The sequence below is a fragment of the Schistocerca serialis genome, chromosome 11 (assembly GCF_023864345.2).
Source record: "Schistocerca serialis cubense isolate TAMUIC-IGC-003099 chromosome 11, iqSchSeri2.2, whole genome shotgun sequence".
NCBI lineage: Eukaryota > Metazoa > Arthropoda > Insecta > Orthoptera > Acrididae > Schistocerca > Schistocerca serialis.
In genome coordinates, this window is record NC_064648.1 from 63,192,991 (window position 1) to 63,205,393 (window position 12,403).

General features: G+C 40.7%; 1 protein-coding gene across 7 annotated transcripts in view; it reads right to left on the reverse strand.

The window, feature by feature from the left end:
* Nucleotides 1–12,403, reverse strand: part of LOC126427032 (zinc finger protein 721-like) — a 233,444-nt gene that overhangs the window by 49,506 nt on the left and 171,535 nt on the right. Inside the window, exon 6 of one of the 7 annotated variants that reach the window (XM_050089206.1) lies at nt 702–2,216. The exons of the other annotated variants lie outside the window; for them this stretch is intronic. Coding sequence (XP_049945163.1) covers nt 2,147–2,216 — 70 coding nt within the window. The 3' untranslated portion in view covers nt 702–2,146. Of the gene's footprint in view, nt 1–701; nt 2,217–12,403 lie in introns of those variants that run through there. 7 annotated transcript variants of the gene reach the window in all.

Below are 12,403 nucleotides of genomic sequence, written 5' to 3' on the forward strand. Positions count from 1 at the left end.
CAGGGACTAGGAAAGGTTAAGGCCAGGGTATTACGGGAACACAGGACATGTAATGAGGGCTCCCTCTTGCACAATTCATAGAAGTTGGTGTTGGTAAGAAGAAAACAGATGGTGCAGGCTGTGATGTTGTCATTCAAGTGAAGCACGTCGTGTTGGACAGCACGTTCACCAATTGGGTGGTCCAACTCTCTCTTGGTCATTCCAACAGACAGCCTGTTAAGAGTCATAGCTATGTGGAAAGCAGCACAGTTTCTGCAGCTTAGTTTTCATATCACATGGCTGCTTTCACAGATAGCCCTGCCTTTGATGGGGTAGAAAGTGCCTGTGACAGGACTGGAGTAGGTGGCAGTTGGAGAATGTATGGGACAGGTCTTGTATCTAGCTCTATTGCAGGGATAGGAGCCATGAGGGAAGGGGTTCCCACTTCTCCCCCACCTCTACCCTAAAAACAGCCTCCTTACACTACCATCTAGCAGCCCTATCTTGTCCCCACCACTGCCCTGTACACTCCCACTGGCATCACAGCATCTTCCCCCATCCCTAACTTCTATCCTCCCTCTCCCATGCCCTCTCCTTACCCCATCACCCACAATGACAGATTGCTGCAGTTACAGTTGCAGCTGGGCCCCAGAACCTGGGCACACAGGACTGTGTGTGTGGCGGGGGGGGGGGGGGGGGGGAGGGGGGGGAGCACACGGATGTGTGAGAGACAGAGAGAGATATATACTTGTCTGAATGTGTGTGTCTCCCATATTGAAAGAAGGCCTTTGTCCAAAAGCTTGAATATATTATCAGTCTTAACCATTGTGCCTCCTCTATCCTTTCCATATTCTGATGTACAACTATATCTGTGAATACAAGAACCTTTGTTGTGGCCACATAATTCTAATGTTAAAACCAGCACCGATTTTGCCAGTGATACAGCAAACACAATAAGTTATATCCATTTTTAGGTGCAGAAGCTATAGACAGTGGCCACATAAACCTAATTTTAAATTCAGAACCAATTTTGCCAGTGATACAGCAACACAATAAGCTATACCCATTTTTAGATGCAGAAGCTATAGACAGTGGCAAAAAGCTGGTTACCATGTTTCTTCATTTCAGTGAATCTTCCTGCACACTGCTACATTGTGGATTATTGACAGACTTGTACAATACAATGTATGCCTTAATGAAAGTTCCGAGGAGGTGACAAAAATGATCATTTTAAGCAGAAATGTTTGGACAGACATATGCTTCATTTCGCATAGTACCGTAAAACAAACATATTTCAAGTATGAATATATTAGTCTTTGTTAGTGGCATTCATAACATGCAGATGTGGTCTATATACATAAGGGAGTTCTCCAGATGCTGTTGAATACCATTAGTGTTATACGACACATCGACTTCAGATCTTTCCTCTTTTGTGTGTGTGCATGTACCTACACATTGAGTGAAAGCAGTAGACTGCCGTGTGTGTGTGTGTGTGTGTGTGTGTGTTGTCATCTCAATGGGGAATTTGACAACATTTTAACAACATTCAGCATAGTCGTACAGTTAACATGTGGCAGCTTTCTGTAAGCCTTGATGTTCCATAGTTACATGTATGATGGATATTACATGCAAAAAAACTTGTAGCTTGTGCCCCTCACACCTACAGCATGTACATCTTCACATTCATGATACTGGTGTGTGACACTGACATTTGTTAGGTGCCATCAGTGATGACACTTACATTGTACTGAATTAATAACACCAGCCATCAACACTTTCGGAACAACTCAAACTGTACAGAGAAAAAATTCACTGTTTGTCTCTGTGGCAATGTATGATACTGCCACAGTCAATTTTATGTTCGAACATCTTGTTACTCTGGAGAAAAGAATGACAGAGCATGGCTACCTGTATTGTTTTGCAAAATACATTAGTTGAATAATTTTAGGTATTATATTAGCCACACAAAATGCAATGCAACTCCAGCATAAAGGAGTCCTCTCATATTCGACCATTCTTGTGTGGCAACTCCTAAACTACGCTTTCCAAAACCAGTGGGTTGGTCATGGCTGAGATCTGTTGACCTAGCACTATCTGATATTCATTCGTGAGTGAATAGGAACAGAAGGGTAAAGAAAAAAAGTGCTATGTGAAATAAGATGCTAGGTCACATCTTGCATGCTGCTGCAGTCCTCAAGGAACGCCAAGATGCGCCAGGGTAAGGAACACTTGCTCTCCTGAAAGTAAAAATGTGAACTGAAGTTGCTGATGGACATTCAGAAAATTAAAATGATTGTGAAATGTTGCATATTTATTGTGGATTTCTGAAATGTACTGTGAACTGTCAAAAACGTGTTGGAAATGCGCTAAGTAATCTTCAAAATTTTTAAACCTGACAAATAACTAACAAATAAAAATAGATAAAATCATTTGATAATAATGATAAGCATTTGCAAACATGTATCTCAGGAGCCATTCGAAATAACAGTGTATGTCTACAGTAACATTCTTGCTTAAAAGGATCATCTTTGTCATCCCCAGGATGCGGACTCTTCCTCCTCATATGATTCAGGTAACATCAACAGCTCTACCAGTGTTAAGTGTGGTTGCTGTAATTTACACAGATTGTGTCCTGAGTGAACAACTGTAAAACTCGGGAATCACAGACAATTGTTTTCTACAGTGACTATCAATTGATCTTGAAATTATAATGTATAATATGCACCATAGGTAACACAAAACTACAAATGTGAATAACAGTGCACTAATAAGAGGAACAATCTGTATATCTGATGGGCATTTGTTATTTTCTACTGGATTTGTGTCGTATCAATCAAATACACTAGCTGAAAAAAAATGAAGACCCAAAAGACATGGTCAGATGCAAGTGTAATTTGTATCATCAACAGATGTGAAAATGATCAGATATGCAGTTCTCTGGAACATGTAGAACAACCACCACAGTGCACTAAATTAAAGATTTTTCCTTTGTGGGGGACCACAGTCATGTAGAACTACTTTAACGAAATTTCCCCCATTTTAATGTAAAGTACTGTTCATTTATTTCAAATAATCATGATTTTGACTTTACAGCCACACTCAAGTGCATGCTGAAATGTTACAACATATCTGACATGTCACATAGGCAGGTGATATATCATATAACATTTCAATATGTGCACTTGGGAATGGCTGTAGAGTTGTCATAATGATCATTTGAATTAAATTAACATTATTATACAGTTCTTTCAAAAAGAGTGCATTAGTGTTGTTTCCAGGCCTGGTAGTGTATACAAGAGGCATAAGCAGTGTCAGATGTTGAATGATCACTGTGAAGAATAAGGAGATGCCACATACTCATGTGAAACAGCATTATCGCCACCTGATAGAGCTTGAAAGGACCATAATTGTGGGTCTCCATTTGGTTGGCTGGATGAACCGTGCATTACCCAGATTTGTGGAGCATCTGGAAGTGACAGTGGCCCAATGGTAGAATGCACACAAATGTGAGGACAGCCATACTCATCATCAAGGTTCCGAACAACCATCTCTAACCACCACATGGGAGGATCTCTGTATTACACACTGGACACATTGTAACCACTTCACATCAATGCCTGCCATTCAAGAACAAGGCATTGAATCCCTGCAACATTCTGTGTCCTTGTGTTCTCCCAAACCACTGGTCAGAGACTAGCAGTAGATAGGGGGAATTATTGTCTCATGCATAGAATGCCGTCAACACCACAAAACAATCTACCGCATTTTGAGTGGCATTGTGACTGGGCAATATGGACTGGTGATGATTGTTTTCACAGTGTATTTAGTGATAAATTGCACTTCTGCACTACCCCAGATGACCATTAATGATGAGTATAGTGATGACCTAGGGAGATGTCCCAATTTTTCCATTGTTCTAGAGAGGCACAGCGGTGTTACTCCTGGTGTCACAGTGTGGGGGGCCACCATCACGAATCACTTCTGTTCACATCTGGTAGTGATAGAAGGAATTCTGATTGCACATCTGTATGTCACAGACATCCTGTGTCCTCATGTGTTACTTCTCACGTGACAATACTGTGGTGCCATTTGTCACCATGACAATATTGATACACACATGTCACATATCTTCATAAACTGTTTGCATGACACTGAGGTACTCCTGTTGGCAGTAAGCTCCACAGATCTGTTCCTGATGGAGAGCAGCAAAAATATCAACTCCATCCCATGGCCAGCATCCACGCTATCGAGGTCCAGTTACATCAGTTGTAGGCCAGCTTGCCTCAGGAGAGGATGCAACACCTCTATGATACCCATCCCAACCAAGTCGATGCAATCATCAAGACTAGAGGTGCGTGTAATGTCACATTGATAAGTGGGGTCATATTGCAAAGTTGTATGTAAATCTGACTCAATATTGCAATCACTGAAATAGTATAATGTACCTTTTCAATATATGATATTTCATTTAGTTTCCTCTTCCCCTCCTGGGGGCTTTTTTTTTTTTCTTTTCAGCCAATGTATGTAGCTGTACCGTTATAAAGTGATGTGCAACATCAACAGCAGGAAGGGCTCGATTTTTATCAGGAAAAACCTGGAAAAAAGCACTATACCTGCAAAGGAGACAATCTCTACGAGCCCTGCGCAATCAATTCTTGAACACTTTATGTGTGTTTGGGATACTCACCAGGACAAATTAGAGTAGTCAAAGAATTCAGAGGCGTGAAGCTAAATTTATAACTGGATACTTCAGTCAGTACATGAACATAAGAGAAGTGTTCTGAAATCTCACACGGGAGTCTACACAACAAACACTTTTATTCCCACCAAATGAACTGAATTTACTGATATGAGACAAGAGGATTGCAGGTGATGAAATAAATGAAGATGTAACAACTTGTAATTATACAAGTGAAAATCACTCACAAATGCTGAACAATGCACAATGAATGCTGAGACTGCTGGACCTCTGTGTCAGACAAGGACATTAACCAGGACCTTCACATTTTTCAAACACTCACCTTAAGCGTTACACTACATGAGCATGAATCAAGTCCTGACTCAAACTGACAAAAACAGGTCAGTGAATTTCCAAATGTGGTACGTGGGAATAGCGCCACTGATCGAACAGATTTGATGGTGCAGAGTGGAGCACCGCGTGACAGGTATATACACTGACAGGAAACAATGCAATGCCCTCAAAGACAAGGTCACTTGAGAAGTGAGACGGAAGCTCATGTTATCTTCAACTTCTTCCAAACACTAGTACCAGAGCCTCTCTCACAGTGAAATGCACCAGCATGAAATAGTTTCACCCATTATAATACTTCTCTTACCATAAATATCTTATTATGTACTGCATTGTAATGCATATATTGAGTGTACTTGACATTATTAAATTCTCATTCATGACGTATTTCACTAAACTTTAGTGTTTAATGTACAGTTTTCAGTCCATTTGTGATTGCAATATCATTAGTTTATACTGGAACTTTTTGTTTACAGAAATATTCACAGTTTTGGAGTAATGTATGCACTTCAAAATTCGACCCTTTTAATAATCATTTGTTTTAGAAGTAACACACATTATTTGAAAAATCTAATTTTCCTACTTCAATTAAATGTTTTACATATTCTGAAAAATTGGTATTTCAACAGTTACTCTTATTCTAAATTATCATATTATAGAATGTTCAAATCTTAAAAATGTATACTGTCCAATATCCATTGTTATACTTTCTTAGACCCCAATTTTTATTTCTCCAAAAATGAGTTATTTTCCTAGAATAATGTATTAATTTACAAAATATTCAGATTAGAAAATTTAACTATCCAGAACGAAAATTTGTGTCAGCTTATGGATATCACTGTGTTTGTGCCTAATGTAAATCTATATTCAACATTTTTCCTGTCTTTTGGGTATATTACCATCATAGCTGTAATAGCTTTACATTTTAACAATTTTGGAATACCTGTACTATGTACCTCTTTAAAAGGTGTCACACATGAAGCGACAGTCACAATTTGATATACAAAGTCATGTGTCAGTCTATTCAATATGTAAGGTTTCAGAGTCAGTCAGTGGCTACCATTCATAGAGTGAAGTTACTGTGTTGTTTATCTGTTCCATCTGTGACTTTTTGTTATACCACTCATGGGAGCTGTGGCGTTCACCAGTCTGTGATGTTAAAAGTTACATAACTCATTGCGAGCAAGCTGATCAGCATGTGTTTCATAACAACAGATGTGCCTGAATGAAAAGTAAACTGAACAGTGGTGTGCTATTATTAACTGTTTAAAGCAACCAACAATACAGCAACAAGACTGGCGAAGATGACAATCTATGAGACTTAAGAGGCATCAAAAGAGGTTAGTAAAGTTCCAATCAGATATGTGGGAATAGCATCACTCAGCAAATGGATATGGTGGAGAAGACTTGTCCACCATTCCAAAGGGATGTACACTGCTGGGAAAAAATCTAACTTCCTCATTGTATTTCATCATTGCAGGAGTAAACGATAACAAGTTCAGACCAAATAGAACACATCACAGAAGAGGAATGGCATCCTGTGACAGATGTCCCACACGTCTCACCCCTTTTCTTGTGCTTTGTCAATGGTTCTTGCAGACCTTCGAGAATGAGTAGGTTTCCATTTCATCATGTCCCATACATGTTCAGTATTTATGAAATCAGGAGTATGTGCCATCAATGAAAACATCAAGTTCCGCTTCCCATTCACTCGGCACTCCCATACCACTATTGTCACTGCTGTTTCTTCCTACTCATTGTCCAATTCAGTTGAGTTAATGTTGTGAAGTGTTAAAGGAGTGCCAGAGAGTTCTGTTTTTGTGACAGTATTCATCAGTTTGCAGTGTTATGAAGTGCTTCTCCTCAGTCTGATTTTTTTGTCTGGACTCAGAGATCAATAATGCTGGACCCTACGACCTGTTTTATTTGTGGTAAATCTGTTTCGGAAGGAAAGACATCAATAATGACAAAGGCCTTGGAAACTCTGATGTGCATCAGCAAGGAATGGAAAGAAGGGGGTCATAATCTTCTACAGAACACTGGACTGGCTGAAGTGCATAAGTTACAAAGACATTAATATATTAATCAATGTAATATAAGGAAATTAATTAATCTTTATGTTGCACAAGCAAATGATAAAAGTTTGAGATCCTCTTCCTCTTATACATTCAATTTCAAAAACGAGTGTTTCATATGTGCTGAAAAGTGTGACATAGAGGCATAAACAAGAAAACCACTCCGCAAACACCATGGAGTGTTTGACGTTCACTCTTTAACTGTGAAACATATACAGCTTGAGAAAGTAGAGAAACACGATGATGATTTTGGTAGAAAGGTTGTCGAAAGCATCAACAGTGTTTCATTTCAGAAGCTGCAAAAGCCTGTTATCATCAAGATCGCTATGCTAAATTAGTGTTGAACCCCTCCTCTGTTCGAAAAAGATACCACCCTCAAGATACCGACACTGATGCTGCTTTTCAAGAATTATGAAAATTTATAGATAGTTCAGAGGAATATCAATTTTCACTGCTCAATTTGTTGCAGAAAGTTAATGTGCCTCCCAGAAGGAAAGACAGTGACTATAAAAACTCTTAAAATAAACTGACTGAACACTTCAGTGGTGGGGTCTTGTTTACCACAATGTCAAAAAATCCCCCAGTTGTATGTTTTCGTGGCACTTGCCACAAACCTTTCAATCAACAGTACAATGAATGAGCTGTTAATGAAAAAGATGAGAGAAAGAGAACAGTAGGAGAAGCAGCAGCTATCATCCGTGAAGATATAAGAATGACTCTTTATAGCGTTGCACATTATCCAGAAAACAATGACTTGACAGAGAATGCTGAAGTTATGGTTCCTGACACCTTACACGAATATGTGAAGAGTGTGGTTTTGTCAAAAGAGAATGATAGTGAACAGTCCTCTCCAAAAAAAAAAAAAAAAACAGGTACAGCAATATCACATGCAATGGTGTCAGCTACCAGGCCTCGTTCATTCATTTATCTTCCCACTGCAACTTGGTCTTGCAGTGTACTTGTTTTGTTAAGTGGGCTCAAGAAACATTGTAATTGTTTCGAATAAGGATTTCTGCTCTTCCTATAACACTGTGGCTTTATTTGAGGCTTCTGCCATTGGGTTCCAGAAACCAAATATTTCAAATGATTCGTTCTAACAGTTCATTTTCAATAATGCTGACTTCAACATTGTGACAATGATGGGCAAAGGTACATTTCATGCTATGGGTCGAATCAGGTGTGAGACTCCTGGGGGAGCGACAGAACATCAGAAAGTTATGGAACTCTCTGTCATATCAAGCTCTACTGAAACAGCAAGTGGCAAAAAAAATTAGTCTGCTAACACTCCAAAGCCAGAATAGAGTTGAAATTGAAGAAATTGTTCTGCAAAATGTCTACTCAGAACAATCATTCACGAAAACAGCAGTGGCTACCAATCACAATTTGAAGCTATGGAACAACTTACATTTGGTTTTGAGTGATCAACATCTTGAACTGAGGAGTGAAAGGATAGCAATTGATGAGAAAATTCGCATAAGATTTCAGCAATGGTTGCAACAACACACTCCATCTGCTTATAAGGAGCAATTGTACTCATTAGGATCTGGATTAGTGGTGTCTCAGGAAGTCAACTGCTACAAAGCTGTGTCTGTTGGTGAAAAAGCTCTACAAACAATAGTTACTGTCTCATCAAAATTTGGTTCTCTGAAGCTTAAGCAATCCAGCTTGGTTAGGACAATGTGCATGATAAAAACATAATTGAAGTAGATACAACACAGTTATTTCAGAGAATACTGTGCACGTTTCCTTCACCTGATGATTTAAAGGATTTCTTCGCATTTGAATTGTCAGTGTACCAGTGTCTCTGTTTGACAGCAGTGGATTGATGAGGAAAACAAAAAAGTTGTTGAAGTACAATCTTTTTCAATCAAGTATCTGAAAGGAATATTGACAATAATGAATAGAAGTTCTTTGTTATAGATGGAGGGTTTCTTATCCACCACGTGTGGCCCAAGAATGGAAGTTTTGGTGACATTTATAAAACCTTAGTATCCTATATTCATAGACATTATAAAGATAATAATGCTGTTGTGTTTGACAGATATTCAGAAAGCTCTCTGAATATAAAAACTATTGAACGCCAAAGGTGAACCATGAAGCGGGCTTCATGTGAAATTTTCCTTAATGAAGAGACATTATGCATTGAATCACAGTCTGCCTTTCTTAGTAATCTCAGCAATAAGGAAATGTTTATTACACACCTTGTGGAAAAACTAGACAGTTTTGGTATTGAAACCAGGATTGCGAATGACGATGCAGGTGTTGAAATTGTTGCAAAAGCAATAAATGCCTCAAAATTTTACCAGCAGGTGATTATTGCGGGTCAAGATGTAGATCTTCTTGTGCTGCTCCAGATGACACAGACATAATCCTGATGAAGGAATGCAAAGACAGCATCAGATCAAGATGTTACAGTTCTAAAGATGTATGTAACTGCTCACTCATTCATGAATACAAGAATTCAATACTGTTTCTTCATGTGGTTCTTCGTGTGGCTGCAACAGCACTTCATCTTTGTTTGAGAAAGGAAAGCTGCAAGCTTTCCAACTATCCAACTGGTATCCCCAACTTCATAATATTCCACGGATATTCAACGATCCTTCTTCCTGTCCTGATACCATTTCAAAATCAGGAGAAAAATTTACACACACTCTCTCTCTACACAAAAAGAGTAGAGAGTCCTGATGATAACTTAAATGCCATTCGATTTAAATGTTTTGGGTCAGGCAAACAATGCTGTCATACTCTCTCATTTGCCACACACTACTGATGCAGGATGCCTCTGCTCTTACTGAGTTTAGCTACAAGTCCAGCTATAGCTGGGGCACAACTTGGATCCCAGAAACTGGGGCTGGAGGGAATCAAACTCATGCGTCTCTGCAATTCACATGAAACAATCACCTGCTCCAGAGAAAATACTGCTACTCATTTCATGTGGCTGCACTCAACGCTGCAGAAGCAGGTGTGGATGTGTGAAGGCTGATCTACATTGCACAACAATGTGCAAAAACTGTCATGGACAAAGTTACACTAATTTGCCTCACAGTGATTTGACAGAAGATTTGGATGATGGTTTGATAGATATTGTGGTATTACCATTGTCTGCATGCTGTATGTGTGATTGTAAATACACTCCTGGAAATTGAAATAAGAACACCGTGAATTCATTGTCCCAGGAATGGGAAACTTTATTGACACATTCCTGGGGTCAGATACATCACATGATCACACTGACAGAACCACAGGCACATAGACACAGGCAACAGAGCATGCACAATGTCGGCACTAGTACAGTGTATATCCACCTTTCGCAGCAATGCAGGCTGCTATTCTCCCATGGAGACGATCGTAGAGATGCTGGATGTAGTCCTGTGGAACGGCTTGCCATGCCATTTCCACCTGGCGCCTCAGTTGGACCAGCGTTCGTGCTGGACGTGCAGACCGCGTGAGACGACGCTTCATCCAGTCCCAAACATGCTCAATGGGGGACAGATCCGGAGATCTTGCTGGCCAGGGTAGTTGACTTACACCTTCTAGAGCACGTTGGGTGGCACGGGATACATGCGGACGTGCATTGTCCTGTTGGAACAGCAAGTTCCCTTGCCAGTCTAGGAATGGTAGAACGATGGGTTCGATGACGGTTTGGATGTACCGTGCACTATTCAGTGTCCCCTCGACGATCACCAGTGGTGTACGGCCAGTGTAGGAGATCGCTCCCCACACCATGATGCCGGGTGTTGGCCCTGTGTGCCTCGGTCATATGCAGTCCTGATTGTGGCGCTCACCTGCACGGCGCCAAACACGCATACGACCATCATTGGCACCAAGGCAGAAGCGACTCTCATCGCTGAAGATGACACGTCTCCATTCGTCCCTCCATTCACGCCTGTCGTGACACCACTGGAGGCGGGCTGCACGATGTTGGGGCGTGAGCGGAAGACGGCCTATCGGTGTGCGGGACCGTAGCCCAGCTTCATGGAGACAGTTGCGAATGGTCCTCGCCGATACCCCAGGAGCAACAGTGTCCCTAATTTGCTGGGAAGTGGCGGTGCGGTCCCCTACGGCACTGCGTAGGATCCTACGGTCTTGGCGTGCATCCGTGCGTCGCTGCGGTCCGGTCCCAGGTCGACGGGCACGTGCACCTTCCGCCGACCACTGGCGACAACATCGATGTACTGTGGAGACCTCACGCCCCACGTGTTGAGCAATTCGGCGGTACGTCCACCCGGCCTCCCGCATGCCCACTATACGCCCTCGCTCAAAGTCCGTCAACTGCACATACGGTTCACGTCCACGCTGTCGCGGCATGCTACCAGTGTTAAAGACTGCGATGGAGCTCCGTATGCCACGGCAAACTGGCTGACACTGACGGCGGCGGTGCACAAATGCTGCGCAGCTAGCGCCATTCGACGGCCAACACCGCGGTTCCTGGTGTGTCCGCTGTGCCGTGCGTGTGATCATTGCTTGTACAACCCTCTCGCAGTGTCCGGAGCTAGTATGGTGGGTCCGACACACCGGTGTCAATGTGTTCTTTTTTCCATTTCCAGGAGTGTATATTAACACATAAGTAATTGCTGATAATTTTTACAGTAATTCTTAATTTTCATGAAAAAGATTTTCATTCCAAAAATTTAAGTTGCATACATCTAAAGTAAAAGACAGCAAAATTGTTCTGTATAAATAAAAGTATGTTTTAAAAGAAATTTCACTTTCTTTGTCTACAAATTTTAGCACTCATAAACTAATTACTTTGGTTAAACATGCATTTGACCTTCTCTGAGGAGAATTTCACTTGAGATATTTTCTGTCATATAGATAAATTCGTTAAATGAACTGTTTTTCGTACAGTTTGGAAAAAGGAAAATAAATTACATTAAGGGGTGGGGAAGGGGGAAGCTCCACCGATAGGGGAGGGAACTCTGTTTTTTACTTCTTCATCCCCTAAGAGTTTTTTCCCTAAGTTTCAAAACTTTATAAATTTTTCCCCCATTTTTCCTAATTTGCCTGGACTAGAATGGGTCTGTAGATGTTCAGTCAGTGGGCCTCAAGTGTCTGAAATAAACTACTGACAGGATATTGCTGTGAAAATATTTGAAGCATGTATTATTCAAGGGGACCTTACAATGCAGAAGACAATTTTCTGACTAGTCCCTACAATTCTGAGGAGGTATAGATTATCTATGGACAATAGTAACTCAATCCATTACCAAATTTGTGTGCACTAGATTTTTGCAAAGTTTGTAGTTAGAATGGCAAACGAAAATCAAAAGGTTGGAACAGGCAAACAAGTTGAGAGATTTTGTTGTCTCAATATTGTGCA